The 16,838-nt window shown below is 62.8% G+C and overlaps 1 protein-coding gene across 1 annotated transcript in view; it reads right to left on the reverse strand.

The window, feature by feature from the left end:
* Positions 1 to 16,838, reverse strand: part of MYO16 (myosin XVI) — a 310,488-nt gene that overhangs the window by 34,998 nt on the left and 258,652 nt on the right. Inside the window, 4 exon segments of the mRNA XM_055126930.1 lie at positions 3,123 to 4,004; positions 4,558 to 4,802; positions 6,322 to 6,532; positions 9,533 to 9,629. Of these exon segments, the coding sequence (XP_054982905.1) occupies positions 3,123 to 4,004; positions 4,558 to 4,802; positions 6,322 to 6,532; positions 9,533 to 9,629 (1,435 nt within the window).

The following is a 16,838-nucleotide window of genomic DNA, read 5'->3' on the forward strand; positions in this document are numbered from 1 at the left end:
GGGGGGCGCGGCGTGGCTCGCCCGGGTCAGTCAGTCGGGAAGTTTCCTCGGAAGCCCGCGGTGGGGAGACAGGTGCACTGTGTTTAGTGCTGGGCGACTCTTGTGCTTAGATGTGGCGGCTGCTCTGAGCACGCGGTCCCACGGCGATCGCTGAGCACCTCAGGGCTGCCCGAGGCTCCCAGAGCGTTCCCTGCGCCCCAGGCCCGGCTGCGGGTTCCAGAGGAGAAAGGGGGCTGGGAATTCACCAACTTCCCTGGTTTCTGGGTAGTTGAAGAAGAATCCATCCAAGGAGATCATCCAAGGAGAATCCACCCCGCTCCCGTCTGCAGTGGGGCGTTCACTGAGGCTCAGCCGGCGTCCTCCGGGCAGCTCTCAGCGGCCCCTCGGGCCCCACCCTGGCCCTGGGCCGAGACACGGGACGCGGGAGCTTCCAGCGCTCTCTGCCTCCCCGGGACAGCTGGGCGTGTCCGCGGCCCGCGCTCAGCAAACCGGGCGCTTCATGTCTGGCGTGTGGCGAGTGCAGGTCTGGCCATGGCCGGGCCCCTCGGTGTGACCGACTCTTGGTCCCCGAGGCTGCTGCTCGATGCCAGCGCGTGTCCGTCTGTCCCTGAGGGTCGTGTGCTCAGTGGCGGGGGAGGAAGCCCAGGGACGGACACGGCTCGTCCCCTGAGCACTGCAGGGAGGATCCCTGAGCACTGGGCAGGACCCGCCCTACAGCCCAGGGTGTGAATCAAAGCAAAACAAAGGTGATTTGCTCCAACGCCGAAAGCGCGTGTCTTCCCCCACGCGTCCTTCTCTAGACACAGTGCCCGTGCCCAGGAAGCCCCGCCCGGGACCCGCTGCCCTCCCAGGACGGGCTCTGAGGCCTCACCCCAGGCCGCAGCGGGCACAGCCTTCACCCATGGGTGCCGGAGTCCGGCTGAAGGCTGTTCCTGGCTTCCAGTGCTGGGGGTGGGCGAGGAGACCCCGTGGGGCGGCGTCGGGGACACTCCGAGGGCGGGAGGGCCGGGCCTTCGCGTGCCAACACGCCCCCGGGTGGAGACTGAGAGAATCTGAGTCGGGGGCTGGGGTGGGGGCGGGAGCTGGGCCGACCCCGGCAGGGTGGGGTTAAGCAGGAGCCCGAGTGGTCCCCGACCCGGCAGGCTGAGTCTGGGGCTTCTGGGGGCTCGGAGCAGCACTCGGGACCCCCGCCCGATGTCAGACTCAGTAAGAAAAGGAAACTGTGTTCAGCACCCCGTCTGCTGAAGACGCACACTGAGCCCCAGGACTCATGGGGCCACGGCTCTGGGGGGGCAGCGTGGCCCCACCTGGCTGTCCTCCGGGCTCACTCCTGGCCCAGTGCTCAGGCTCTCTGGGCGTACTCAGGGCTCACTCCTGACTTGGTGCTCAGGTTCTCACTGGGCAGTGCTCAGGGCTTACTCCTGACTTGGTGCTCAGGTTCTCACTGGGCAGTGCTCAGGGCTCACTCCTGTCCCAGTGCTCAGGCTCTCACTGGGAAGTGTTCAGGGCTCACTCCTGACTTGGTGCTCAGGTTCTCACTGGGCAGTGCTCAGGGCTCACTCCTGACTTGGTGCTCAGGTTCTCACTGGGCAGTGCTCAGGGTTCACTCCTGGCCCAGTGCTCAGGCTCTCACTGGGTAGTGCTCAGGGCTCACTCCTGGCCCAGTGCTCAGGCTCTCACTGGGTAGTGCTCAGGGCTCACTCCTGGCCCAGTGCTCAGGCTCTCTGGGCGTACTCAGGGCTCACTCCTGACTTGGTTCTCAAGTTCTCATTGGGAAGTGCTCAGGGCTTACTCCTGATTTGGTGCTTGGGCTCTCACTGGGAAGTGCTCAGGGTTCACTCCTGGCCCAGTGCCCAGCGGGAACAACACGGGGGTGAGGACGGCGCCTGGCCAGGGGGGTGACAGGGAGCACGTGCCCGTGCCCCTCTCTGGCTCTTGCCCCGCTCTGTGCTGTGACGCCCTTGTCTACCGAGGACGGGGACTGGATGTTCAGGCTCGGAGCGACTCGGCTTCGCCCCCCTGCGGGCCGGGACTGGCTGCAGAGACGGCGGCAGGGCTCACGGGCGAGGACGGAGCGCGGAGCAGCTGGCAGGCCAGGACCAGGGGATGTTCCTGCTGCGGGAGGGCGGCCAGGGGGAGGCAACAGGACAGGGCCCGAGGCTCCCCGGGGACCCGAGAGCTGGACAAAGGGACGGTTTCGTGGGCACCGGGAAGTGCTCTGGGGGAAGGACCCAGCAAGGTGGACCCGGCAAAGCCAGACACGCGCATGAACCCACGCGCATGAACCAGCTCCCGGGTGTCTGCTCCGCCAGGCCTGGCCTCAAACGTGGAGGTGTCAGTTCCCCCCCAGCTATGGGCGCCACGGGCCTGCGGGCTCAGAGAGAGGCAAGAGACCGACGGGCAGGGAGAGCTAACAGAGAACAGGGGCAGGACTGAAAGGTCAAGAGAGGTCGCCAGCGGCCGGAGGGGCACTGACGGCTACGTGGCAGCAGGGGCTGATCTACGGCACAGATACATGGTAAAGTTGGTAAATAATTGGTGAGTAATGCAGGGCTGGAGCCATAGCACAGCGGTAGGGCGTTTGCCTTGCACGAGGCCGACCCGGGTTCGATTCCTCCGTCCCTCTCAGAGCCCAGCAAGCTACTGAGAGTATCCCGCCCGCACGGCAGAGCCTGGCAAGCTCCCCGTGGCGTACTCGACATGCCAAAAACAGTAACAGCAAGTCTCACAGTGGGGACGTGACTGGCGCCCGCTTGAGCCAATTGATGAGCAGCGGGAGGACAGAGCTAGACAGTAACACAGATGGCGCGGCCACGGGCAGTGGATTGTTGCAGCAGACGTGAGCTGGGTGATGGGTGAGGTGTAGACTGGAGCAGAGGGTGCCGGGGAGGGCGGAATGACGGGTAACCGGTGACCGGCGATGAGGGTGGGTGGTGGGTGACGGGGGATGGCGAAGGGCCGGATGGACAGACGGGCAGACGCACGCACGGATGGGTGACGGTGGACGGATGAGGGGTGGAGGGACAGGTGTGGGGGCGGACAGACTGACGGACACACGGACAGGCGGAGAGACGTGCGGGCAGGTGGGCGACACGCGGGGCCGGGGGCCCGGCCCAGCTTACCCGCGGGCTCCCGGATCCTCCGCCCGGCGGCTGACCTCCGAAGGACGCTCCTCCCCGAGCTGAAGAGGCTGGCGAGCTCGTCCAGGGGGCTGCAGGGCCCCGGGGAGGGGCAGTTGGAGTTGGCCCTGCGGGCGGCCTTCCCAGGGGAGGGCGGGGGCCTGGGGAAGGAGCCGCAGGGCCTGGGGGGCGCCTTGGGCTGCTCGGGGCCAGCCGGGGCGTCGGGCACGAAGGCCAGGTGCGCGGGCGGCCAGGGTGTGGCGGGCGGCAGGGTGGCCGCGGGGGCAGGCAGGGGTGTGGGCGGGGGGGACGCAGGGGGTGCCCCGCCAGGAACCAGGAGGCCGGGGGACATGGGCCGGTCGCTGTCCACCCGGTGATGCTTGGAGCACTGTGGGGAGAGCGGGCTGGAGCCCTCGGGCGACACGGGGTACTTGGGCTCCAGCACCGGCAGCTTCTTCACGTCCAGGGGTGTGAGCGGGGACTCGTCGGAGGCGGGCGAGCAGGTGGCGGGCGAGGGCGGGAACACCAGCAGGGGCGGCCGGTGCGGGAGCAGGTTGGGGAAGGGCGGGGGGATGTCCCACGCCTCCCCCGGGGGCGACGCGGGGGCCGCGGGGAACTTCATCTCCTCGTACACGGCCTCCCCGTCGGGCGGCTCGGGGCTGCCCGCTCGCCCCGCCATCTCGATGTACACGGGCTCCGCGTCCTCGAGGGCAGGGGGCGTGTGAGGGCCGGGCGGCACGCCGCCGCGGGGCCGGGCCACCCGGGGGCCCGAGACCTCCTCGGAGGAGCTGCTGAGCTTGGTGTGGGGGCTGCGCGCCGGCTTGCGGGGCGGCGTCTTCTTCATGGCGCTGTAGTCGTCACTGTGCGGCCGCGGGCGGGCGAGGGCTGCGGGCAGGCGGCGGGTCAGGGCGCCCCCCCGTACCCGACAGCACTGGGGGTCAGGGCGTCCCCCCCGTACCCGACAGACTGGGGGTCAGGGCGTCCCCCCCATACCCGACAGCACTGGGGGTCAGGGCGTCCCCCCCGTACCCGACAGACTGGGGGTCAGGGCGCCCCACCATACCCAGCCTCCCGGAGAGGCTCCGACATTCGTATGTTATTTATAGTCAATGATGTGGTTGGGCTGGAGCAGTAGCACAGCGGGGAGGGCACTGCCTTGCAGCCGACCGGGTTCGATCCCTCGTCCCTCTGGGAGAGCCCGGCAAGCTACCGAGAGTATCCCCCCACATGGCAGAGCCTGGCAAGCTCCCCGTGGCGGATTCGACATGCCAAACACAGTCACAACAAGTCTCACAGTGGAGACGTCACTGGTGCCCGCTCGAGCCAATCAACGAGCAACGGGACAACAGTGACAGTGACAGTGACACTCGGAGGTCACTGGGTTTATTCCTTTCAGACTCCCGAGGGGCGGAGGTGTGCCCCGCCCTGCCCGCCTCACCTTCCTGGGCCGACTCCCGGGCGGCCCAGAGGCAGGCGCTTACGGCCTCGTAGGAGGCGCTCAGCCTCGTGCTGGGGTCCCGCTTGGGCTTGGGCGGGGGCTGCCTGCGGGGCGACGGGAGGCCGGCGCTGTCGTCCAGGCTGAGCACGGAGTGCAGAGAGGGGGCGCGGCAGGCCGGGGCGGCCAGGGCCTGCAGCAGGCTGTCCACGGCGACCAGGGCTCTGGGCGCGCCCTTGTCCTCAGTGCTGGGGAGCAAACCCAGAAACCAGGTGACGCTGGGCGCCGGGACCCGCCTGCGCTCAGACACAGATACCCCGTCTGCAGCCCCTGCTCCGGGAGCCGGACCCCCGGCCCGAGCGTGGCTGCTCTCCCCCTTAGGTTGCTTGTCGGGGTCACGCCCAGGGCTGCCCGGGGCTTCCTCCTGGCTCTGGGCCAGGGGTCACTGCCACGAGGGCTACGGCACGGCCAGGGTGCCGGGAGGGAATGTGAGCCGGACGCACGCCAGGCCAGCCCACTCTCCCCCCAGCTCAGCTCCCCTCTGAGCACCGCGGGGGGCCCGGACCCTCGAGAGGACGCGCACGAGGAGGCCATACCTGCTTGCGGCCCCCAAACCTGCGTTTCTGCCGGAATGCCCGACCCCGGGACCCCCGTTTCACTGAGCCACAGGTGCGTGCAGCTGGGCACTTGTCGCTCTCCTCCCCTGCAGGTGGACGCTGGGCCCCTCACTGCAGCGACGTGGGAAGTATCACCTCGTCTCTCCCCTGCCCTGCACAGCACACACACTCCGTGTCCAGTGCTCATGCCGTCCGCCCGCCCGGGACCCAGGACGTGGCGCCCACCAGGCCGAGGCAGGGAGGGAAGCTGTCTGCCCGCCTCTCCCCCCAGGCCACGAGTGCGCCCCTTCGGTGGGTGGGGGGCTGGGGGAAGACCCGCCCCGTCTGGAGGTCTGTGGAATCACGGGCTCCCGCCTCAGGCCCTTCCTTCCGGGTCACACGAGCAAGGCCCGGCCTTCCCGCCCGCCCCGAGCGTTTGTGTTTATAATTATCCTTGTGTGACACAGCCCGCTGGACACCCGGGGCGGCCCTGGAGATGAAAGCCCGGCACTCGCGGGCAGTTGGTTTCCCTGTAATGTTTAATTACAGTTTTCCACACAAAGGTGGGGGGGTGGGTTTTGTATTTAATCAAGGAAATACTTGAAGCTAATTAAGCCGGAGACACAACGCCACCTTGGCACAAAGGGAGCATTTGACATCCCCGCGCGGGGCGGGCACAAGGGCCCATTTCAGACACACAATTAGGGCCGCATTCCCGTGGGAAAAAACAGCGTCTCTGGGCGGTAGGTCCCGAGGGAGGGCCGAGACCTTCCAGCCCCTGCCAGGGTCTCCTCAGCCCCAGAGGGCCCCGAGAGCCGGCCCCACGACCCCCACCCCGTGTGTGGCTGCCGGGGGGGGGTCTCTTCCCTTTGGGAGTCAGATTTCCAGGGTTATTTTCACCCCATTTTTAAATTTTACTTTGGCCAGGGGTCTTGGACCCCTCCAGCAGTGCTCAGGCCGACCCTGGTGTGTGCAGGGAGGGTGTGTGCTGCGGCATGCTCGGGCCAGCTGGTGCGAGGCCCCCGCCTCCCCTGCCTCCGGGTGAGAGCCCTGCTCTAAGCGCTGAGCTTCTCCGGGGCCACGGCAGAGGTCCGGGTCCGAGGGTGCGGGGGAAGGCCCAGACTGGCTGCCCGCACCCCGAGCCAGGCCCGGGGCTGCCCGCGTGCCTTACCGCCCGCCTCCCTCCTCGGGCTTCTCAGCGGTGCTCCTGAGCCGGTGCTCCTCGCGGGCGACGTCGGACGCGTTCTGGAGGACCAGCGCCTCGTAGGTCCTCAGCCCCAGGGCCTCCGTGGCCTGCAGGAAGCTGTGGACGGACGCCGCCTCCTGGTGCCCGCTGCTCCGTCTGCGCAGCAGGCGGCGGCGGGCCAGGAAGCCTCTGATCACTGCCGGGGCAGAGGGGACAGAGGGACAGAGGGGACAGAGGGACAGAGGGGACAGAGGGACAGAGGGGACAGAGAGGGACAGAGGGGACAGAGGGGACAGAGGGGACAGAGGGACAGAGGGGACAGAGAGGGACAGAGGGGATGGGGAGGGACAGAGGGGACAGAGGGGACAGAGGGACAGAGGGACAGAGGGGACAGAGGGACAGAGTGGACAGAGGGGACAGAGGGACAGAGGGGACAGAGGGACAGAGGGGACAGAGGGGACAGAGGGACAGAGGGGACAGAGGGGATGGAGGGACAGAGGGGACAGAGGGGATGGAGGGACAGAGGGGACAGAGGGGATGGAGGGACAGAGGGGATGGAGGGGATGGAGGGACAGAGGGGATGGAGGGGGCAGAGGGGACAGAGGGACAGAGGGACAGAGGGGACAGAGGGACAGAGGGGACAGAGGGGACAGAGGGACAGAGGGGACAGAGGGGATGGAGGGACAGAGGGGACAGAGGGGATGGAGGGACAGAGGGGACAGAGGGGATTGAGGGACAGAGGTGATGGAGGGGATGGAGGGACAGAGGGGACGGAGGGGGCAGAGGGGACAGAAGGGACAGAGGGGCAGAGGGACAGAGGGGCAGAGGGGACAGAGGGACAGAGGGGACAGAGGGGACAGAGGGGACGGGGGGGACAGAGGGGGCAGAGGGGACAGAGAGGGACAGAGGGGATGGGGGGACAGAGGGGACAGAGGGGGCAGAGGGGACAGAGGGGATGGAGGGACAGAGGGGATGGAGGGGGCAGAGGGGACAGAGAGGGACAGAGGGGACAGGGGGACAGAGGGGACAGAGTGGACAGAGGGGACAGAGGGGACGGAGGGGGCAGAGGGGGCAGAGGGGACAGAGGGACAGAGGGGACAGAGGGTACGAAGGGGACGGAAGGGACAGAGTGGACAGAGGGGACAGAGGGGACAGAGGGACAGAGGGACAGAGGGTACAGAGGGGACGGAGGGACAGAGGGGACAGAGGGGCAGAGGGACAGAGGGGACAGAGGGGACAGAGAGGACAGAGGGGACAGAGGGGACAGAGGGGACAGAGGGGGTAGAGGGACAGAGGGACAGAGGGGACAGAGAGGGACAGAGGGGATGGGGGGACAGAGGGGACAGAGGGGACGGAGAGGACAGAGTGGACAGAGGGGACAGAGGGACAGAGGGGACAGAGGGGACGGAGGGGACAGAGGGACAGAGGCGTCGGGAGAGGAAGGCGCCCGAGGGACAGCCACCCCATCCGGCCGCTACAGGGGAGAACTTCCAGTCTCACGTGAGTGGTAAACCAATAAGGTCCTGTGGCCTTGACATGGGCACTCTAGAACATTCTAATCTCACAGGAAGAGGGCTGTAGGGTCAGGAATGAGCCACCTGTAGCCCTGTGTCCTTGGACATTCTAGAACATTCTAATCTCACAGGAAGAGGGCTATAAGGTCAGGAATGAGCCACCTATAGCCCTGTGTCCTTGGACATTCTAGAACATTCTAATCACACATAAAGATGGTGTAAGATCAGGAATGAGCCACTTATAGTCCTGTGTCCTTGATGTAAACATTCTAGAACATTCTAATCTCAATAACAAGGCCTGTGAGTTCCGGAGTGATAAACCTACAGTGCTGTGTCCTTGAGGTGAATGTTCTAGAACATTCTAATCTCACAGTTAGAGGGCGGAAACCTGTGCATTTATCTATATGTTTCACTGTGCTCCTTTCGGCAATCCTGGTGCTCAGAGATCACGGAGAAGAGGGAGTTGGGGGCGGGGCACCTGTCCTGTCTCGCCACCAGGTTGCAGGAGGGACACCGAGGCTCGGCCTCGTGCCCCGTCGTGCTCCCAGCGCTGCAGTGGGACGCGGAACACCCTTCCTTGGGGGCGGGGGGCGAGGGGGCTGTGCCGACCCAGCGGTGGGTCTGCGGCACGGGGCCACACTCGCCATGTCCCTGCACCCAGACAGAGGGTGGCCGGGCCGACACGCCCTCCCAGACGGGCACCGCGGGCAGTGGGCCGGGCGGGGAGCTTCCCACCAGGACACCCTCGGGTGGGGGACGCTGAGGGGCGGGGAGGGGCCCCGGGGGGCCTCTGGGGTCCGTCCACTTCTGTTCCCACCTTTCTGAATTAAAGGGGTGTCAGGACGGCAGGGGGTGGTGCGGGCACCCCGGGGCGTCAGCTGCTCTGCGCTCGGGGTCACTCCTGCTGGGGCCCAGGGAGGGGGCTGTGGGGACCCTGCACTGGCCCTGCATCCTCGCTGAATGCACCCCGACCCCAGCAGGGACGGAGGCGCATGGTGGGCAGGCCTGGGGCTGCGTGTCTGGGACCCTGGACTCAGGGACCACCTGGCCGAGCCCGAGTCACCTCCAGACACCCCGACCCCGCCCAGCCAGGCCGGCCGCAGGAGGCACCACCCCGTGAGGCCAGCGAGCAAAGGGCCCCACAGGGGCTGCGGTGGGACCTGGCCCCGGCTCTGGGCCTGAGCAGGCCTGTGGGCTCCTGAGCAGATCCAGGGCTCCTGAGCGGGTCTGGGCGTTCCTGAGCAGGTCTGGGGGCTCCTGAGCGGGTCTGGGGGCTCCTGAGCGGGTCTGGGGGCTCCTGAGCGGGTCTGGGGGCTCCTGAGCGGGTCTGGGGGGTCCCTGAGAGGGCCTGGGGGTTCCTGAGCGGGTCTGGGGACTCCTGATAGGGTCTGGGGGTTCCTGAGAGGGCCTGGGGATTCCTGAGTGGGTCTGGGGGCTCCTGAGCGGGTCTGGGGGTTCCTGAGTGGGTCTGGGGGTTCCTGAGCGGGTCTGGGGGTTCCTGAGCGGGTCTGGGGTCCGAGCTCTGCTGTTCTCGCAGGCACAGCAGCTCAGGGCCCACCACGGCCGCCAGCTCGCTCAGGGAGCCCCAGCGACCCCAGCTGGCCCGTGTGCGCCCGGCCCGCCCCTGTCGCGTGTTGCTGATTCCCTGGGGGGGGCAGGTCTGGGCTGGGGGGGCGCGGTACCTCTCTGGCAGGTGACGGCCTTCCTCTGCAGCTGCAGGCTCAGGGCGCTGAGCTGCTCTGCGTGCCAGTGCCGCAGGAACACCTTCCGGGCGCCCACCTGCAACACAGCGCCCACACTCGGACCCGCACAGGATGTGCTCCAGGGTGTGCTGTGGGGCTCCGAGCACCCTGCACCTCAGCCCCGTGCCAGGGGCTCCGTACACACACACACTCACTCACACACATACACACTCACATACACACACATATACTCACACACACACTCACACACATACTCACATACATACACTCACACATATACACACACTCACACTCACACATACACACATATACTCACACACTCACACACATACTCACATACATCACTCACACTCACACATATACACATACACTCACACTCACACACATACACACATACACACACTCACACATATACTCACACACATACACACACTCACAAACACACACTCACACACATACACATACACACACATACATACACTCACACTCACACACATACACACTCACACTCACACACATACACACTCACACTCACACACATACACACTCACACATATACTCACACACATACACATACTCACACACAGTCACACACACACACTCACAGGGCCGAGCGCACCCTCAGGGCTGCCCGGAGTGCCCTGGCCGAGGGCCCTGGGCAGGCTGGTCACTCCTCGCGGGGAGCAGCGTGACCCCAGAGCCCACAGAAGACGCCGCGGCCTCAGAGCTCCCGCCACAGCCCCCCTCAGCCTGCCTGGGCCGTCTCCCCCTCGGCGGACAGGGGCCAGTCGTGCGTGGGGAGGACGCAGGACCCTCTCTGGGACAGGGCACCCGGGGCGGAGCGCGCGCCCCGAGAGTCGTGTGTTGTCAGTGGCAGCGTGTGTCCTCCATGACGACACGTAAACACCCCATCTCGCCCCTCTAACTACCCTGCACGTCAGACGCCGAGCACTGTCTTCAGGGGCACGTGAGCCATCATGCGTCCCTCCTGCCCCGTCTCTGGCAGCCCACACAGTGCTTGGACGTGCTGGGGATGGTGCTGGGGTCATGCGGGTTGTCGGGTTCAAACTGGGCCGGCTGCACGCCAGCGCCTTACCCTGCCCTCCCCTCCTCCACCCCCTCCAATCAGATGCAGCCAGAGCTCAGGCCAGAGCAGACAGACCATCCAGTCACCCATGGGGGGGTTAAGGTGGGATAGGGGTGGGGTTAGTGATAGGGGTAGGGGTAGGGGTAGGGATTAGGGTCAGGGTTAGGGGTAGGGGTGGGGGTTAGGGTTAGGGTTAGGGGTAGGGGTAGGGGTTAGGGGTAGGGGTAGGGTAGGGCCAGGGTCAGGGTCAGGGTAGGGTTAGGGGTGGGGCCAGAGCCAGGGTCGGGGTAGGGGTGGGGCTAGGGTCTGCCGCCCCCCGGTCTGAGGCCCCTGAGACGCGTCAATGTGAGCCAGTTGGCCGTGCGCTCGCCCCTCCCGGAGACTCGTGGGGTCCCGGCAGGGCTGGGGACACCGAGTGGCTGAGCTACGCCTGTCTCCGTGTCCTGCCGCGCGTCCCCAGCACGGAGCACTGCGAGGGGGGGCAGTGCTGGGAGCTGCCTCCCTCCCTCCCTCCCTCCCTCCCTCCCTCCCTCCCTCCCTCCCTCCCAGCCAAGCCTAGCACAGACATCCCGGGGAGCGCGGCCGCCGGGCCCAGAGGTCGGGCTGAGGGTCCCTGCCCCCCCCCCACCCCGCGGGCCCCTCCCCGCTGTGCCCCCTTGCGTCCCAGTGATTTTCCACGGCAGCTGCGTCCCGGCTCCGGCTGGCGGGTTCTGGCAGTCGCCGGAGAACAGTTGGTTCCGTCTGCGCGTCTCGGGCAGGGCTGGGCGGCGGCCAGGGAGGGGGCTCGGGGAGCAGCGCTGGGGGCTGAGCCCGGGTCCCGCGGCCACGTGGGGGGTGCGGGGGTGCGGGGCGGCCACGGAGCAGGAGGGACGGGCGGCGCCCGGGTCGGAGCTGAGCGGGGTCGGAGCTGAGCGGGGTCGGAGCTGAGCGGGGTCGGAGCTGAGCGGGGTCAGAGCTGAGCGGGGTCAGAGCTGAGCGGGGTCGGAGCTGAGCGGGGTCGGAGCTGAGCGGGGTCGGAGCTGAGCGGGGTCAGAGCTGAGCGGGGTCGGAGCTGAGCGGGGTCGGAGCTGAGCGGGGTCGGAGCTGAGCGGGGTCTCGGGTGCGGCACGGCCCATCTCCACGGCAGCAGTGTCTCGGGGACGCTGGGTCTGAGGGCGACTGCTGCAGGCCGTGGGGACGGGCCCCGGAACGCGAGCCCTTGCAGGCCGCAGGGAACAGCAGGGCCGGTGCCCCGAGGCCTGCCTGGGCGCCCCGAGTCGCCCCAAGTCACCCCGAGTCACCCCGAGTCGCCCGAGCCTCGAGCCGGGCCGCGCGCGTCTCCCTCCAATTCCCGGAGCCCTGGGTGGCCCCACAGGGCACCAGAGGTCTGGGGCTGTGCTGTGAAAGGTCTCGCAGGGTCTGTTCCAGCCGCGTGAGGGGACCCTGAGCCGGACACTCAGGCACCGGACACGGCGGTTCAGGCACAGCTCGGCGGGCGGGGGCATGGCTGACTCCCCCCCTCCCGAGGAAACCCACCCTCGGGGGCCCAGGAGATGCAGGAATGTCACCCAGGAGGGCACCGCGGGCGCCCAGACTCCCCCTCACCGGGGCTGACCCCGCCATGGCCCACTGACGCCAGGCATGTCAGCCGTACCTCCTCCAGGAAGGCCACCGGGTGCCTCAGCTCAGATGCAGGCGAGGGAGGAAGAGACAGTGACCGCGGCCCGAGAAGGGGGACAGTGAGCAACCGGGCCCGAGGGCCAGAGTGGGCGGCACGCAGTCCTGGGAGTTGGGGCGAGAGGGACGGGAGTGACAGAAGAGACGTGGGGGGGTGGCATGAAGACGGGGCCCGAGGGGGCTGGGCAGGGCAGGGCCTGAGGCCCCCAGGATGGCAGACGGGCAGGTGGGTGTCCGACAGAGCCACAACTGGGGGCCTGGGACCACCCTGCAAGTGTCCCGCGGGCACGGAGACGTGTGGCTTGGCTCGACCGTTGCATTCAGGGTCTCCGAGCACCGGCCCAGGAGTGAGCCCCGACGACGTCTGCATGTGGCTCCAAATCAGACAGACTCACTTGGCTGTTCGGGGCCACATAAGCCACCGGCGAGTGGCTCCCCGGCCCCTTTACCCCGCACACCATGGCGTACAGATCCCCCCCTTCTGAGGCTGAGGTCTGGGGCACCCTCGAAAGGTGGAGGGCCCTGGAGTCGCACCGCACCCTACCACGGCCGCCACACCAAGGGCTCGACCCCCCGCCCCCACACGAGGACTCTGAGATACTCAGGCACCCAGTGCCAGCTGAGGCCTCTGGGCGCTTCTCGGAGGTAGGGGGACAGCCTGCCCTCAGCCCCCACTCTGGGACCCCCCCCTGGGAGCCATGTCCGCCCCCTGCTGGGGCCACCAGGCCAACTCAGGTCCCAGACCACAGACCCCGGAGTGTTCCGACCCCTCAGGGGTGAAATCCCAGCAGCAGCTCCGAATTAGAGGGGCGGGAACCTAGACACCAACGGGGCCCAACACGCAGCACAGACACGCAGAAGGCTCAGCGGGCAACGCACAGCCGCGGAAACCCTCAGGCCCCGGGGCCCGGCAGAACAGCTTCCACCCGAAACGCAGGGCTTACATGTGCTGACTGTAATGCTGAGGCTCGTGACCTCATCAACTTCAACTGCCGGCTTATCTCAACAGGTGCGGCTTTCACCCACAGTAAAATAAATTAAAAATAAAAGACACATTCCCCCCCCCCCCCACCCATGTGTACACTGGCACTCCCTGCAGCTATTCCCTGAACACGGGCACCTCGGTCTGCTCTTGCCGTGTTCGGAGAAAATGCCTCTTCCCTCTCCAGCCGTGCGCTGGGATCTGTCTTGGAACTGTCCTGAGTCATCCGTTTCCGCCCGGAAGCCCTGTGCTGCCGCTGCAGGGGCCTCGGTCAGGAAAAGCCAGACGCACTCGAGCGAGCGCTGACCTTCGGGCATCTGTGCTGTCTGCTGGCCCTGGTGCTGGGCACAGGTGCCCGCTCCTCTCACTGCTTCCGGGAAGCCGTGTGCAGGGGGCTGGCCTGGACCCGTGCCTCTGTCTGCCGCAGCAAACCCAGACCCAGCACTCGTGCAGAAGAGACCAAATGTTCTCTGCCGCGCTGATAAAAGGCTGTTCTCTGCAGGGAGGAGGGGCGCCGTGCCCCCCCGAGTGCCCCCGTGGTCTTATCTGACCTGGCGACGCTCGTGCCAGGCTGACCCTGTGAAAGGGGCGTCTGGGACGGCAGTCACGGCCGTCTTCACTAGAAAGACATTAGGGATTTTCTTTTTTTTGAAGTGACAAATTTTGAAAGATTAAGCAAAATTGCCACTGATGATTTGGAAAGCTCCAATTACCACTGCAGTTCCCGAGATTTTTCCCTTCAAGAGCCGTGGGCTGGGGGGACACCGCTCGCAGAAAGGGGCTGCCACAGGGGGCTGGAGGGAGGGTTGCAGGGGACCTTCCTCTTCCCCTCCCCCCATTCCTCCATCCTCCCTTCTTTCTCCAGACAGTGGCTAGGAGTGCCACCTCTATCAGCCGCAGCTCCAAAAGAACTTTTACCCGAACCACAGAAATCTACTTTTCATTGGGGCTGGACACAGGCGTGCTGGACCCGTGGTGTGACGTCGAGGGCATGAGTGACACGGGCAGTGCCGGGAAATGTGACCTCGCTCTGTTCTGTTCGCGCCTCTGGTTGATTCAGGAGCAACCGATGCCTTAATATCATATTGTGCGCAAATAGTGATAGCCTGACCTCTTTCTTTTCTATCTGGTTGCCCTTAATATCTTTTTCTTGCCTAACTGCTATGGCAAGAACTTCCAGCACTGTGTTGAATAGGAGTGGTGAGGGTGGGCAACCTTGTCTTGTCCCTGGTCTGAGAGGGAAGGCTCTTGTTTTCTCCCCCTTGGGAATGATGCTTGCCATAGGTTTGTGGTAGATGGGTTTGACTATATTGAGAAAAGTTCCTTAAATGCCCATTTTGCTGAGGATTGAGAAGCCAGCTGGGATAGAGAAGGGATCACTAAGTCAATGACGGTTGGAGGGATCACTCGGGATGGGGGTTGTGTGCTGAAAGTAGATAAAGGACCAAACATGATGGCTTCTCAAAGTTAAAGAAACATTGGTGCCTAATACCAAAAGCAAACAGAGACACAACAACAAATAAGAAAATTACAGGCCAATATCTCTGATGAACACAGATGCGAAGATCCTCAACAAAATATTAGCAAATAGAATCCAACAACTCATCAAAAAGATCATACACCACGACCAAATGGGATTTATCCTGGGGATGCAAGGATGGTTTAACATTCAGAAATCAATCAACATAATCCAAATCCATCATATCAACAAAGGAAAAGATAAAAACCATATGATCATATCAATAGATGCAGAGAAAGCATTTGACAAGATCCAGCATCTGTTCATGATGAAAACTCTCACCAAATGTGTATAGAAGGAACCTTCCTCAGTATAGTCAAAGCCATCTACCACAGCCTATGACAAGCATTATCCTCAATGGGGATAAACTAAGGGCCTTTCCTCTAAGGTCAGGGACAAGACAAGGATGCCCACTCTCTCCATTTTTGTTCAATATAGTACTGGAAGTACTTGCAATAGCGGTTAGGCAAGAAAAAGACATTAAGGACATCCAGATAGGAAAGGAAGAAATCAAGCTCTCACTATTTGCAGATCATATGATACTATGTTTAGAGAACCCCAAAGCCTCTACCAAGAAACTCCTAGAAACAATAGACTTGTATAGTCAAGTCACAGGCTATAAAATCAATACCCAAAAGTCCACGGCTTTCCTACACGCAAATAATGAGAGAGAAGAAAGTGTTATGAAAAAAGAAATCCTGTTCACAATCATGCCTCAGAAAATCAAGTACCTCAGAATCAACTTAACTAAGGAGGTAAAGGACCTGTACAAAGAAAACTACAAAATGTTATTTCATGAAATAAAAGAAGACATGAGAAAATGTAAACATATCCCCTGCTCATGGGTTGGGAGAACTAACATTGTCAAAATGTCAACACACCCCAAAGCATTATACAGATTCACTGTGATCCCTCTAAGGATATCCATGACAGTCTTCAAAGAATTGGATCAAACACTCTTGAATTTTATATGGAACAACAACCCCCCACGAATAGCTAGAGCAAGTCTGGGGAAAAAGAAGATGGGAGGCATCACCTTCCCTAAGCTAAAACTATGCAACAAAGTGGTAATAATTAAAACTGCCCGGTACTGGAACAAAGGCAGAGCTGCAGACCATGAAACAGGGTTGACTATCCTTACACACACCCTCAAATATACGATCATCTAATCTTTAATAAGGGAGCAAAAAATGTGAAGTAGAGAAAGGAAAGCCTCTTTGACAAGTAGTGCTGGCAAAACTGGACAACTCCATGCAAAAAAATGGACTCACACCTCTACCTAACACCATGCACAAAAGTCAGATTAAAGTGGACTAAAGACCTCAACATCAGACCAGAATCCATCAGGTACACTGAAGACAAGGTCGGCAAAACCTTCCACAACATTGAAGATACCATACAACATAATGGTATCTTCAAAGAGGACTCGCCACTGACCAGACAAGTGGAAACAGATAAACAAATGGGACTATCTTAAATTAAGAAGCCTCTGTATCTCAAAAGAAACAGTGACCAGAATAAAGACGTTCTAAAGAATGGGAAAGGATATTCACCCAATACCCATCTGATAAAGGATTGATATCAAGGATATATAAGGCACTGGTTGAACTACACAAGAAGAAAACACCCAACCCCATCAGAAAATGGGGCGATGAAAAGAACAGAAACTTTTTCAAAGAAGAAATCAGAATGGCTAAAAGGCACATGAAAAAAATGCTCCTCATCATTAATCATCAAAACAACAATGAGATATCATCTCACACCACAGAGACTGGCCCACATCCAAAAGAATAAAAGCAACCAGTGCTGGCATGGATGTGGGGAGAAAGGGACTCTCCGTCACTGCTGGTGGGAATGCTGACTGGTTCAGCCCTTTTGGAAAACAGGATGGATGCTTCTCAAAAAAGCAGAAATTGAGCTGCCATTTGACCCAGCAATACCACTTCTGGGAATACACCCTGGAGATGCAAAAAAGTATAGTAGAAATGACATCTGCACTCGTATGTTCATCGCAGCACTGTTTACAATAGCCAGAATCTGG

The sequence above is a fragment of the Sorex araneus genome, chromosome 1 (assembly GCF_027595985.1).
Source record: "Sorex araneus isolate mSorAra2 chromosome 1, mSorAra2.pri, whole genome shotgun sequence".
Classification (NCBI taxonomy): domain Eukaryota; kingdom Metazoa; phylum Chordata; class Mammalia; order Eulipotyphla; family Soricidae; genus Sorex; species Sorex araneus.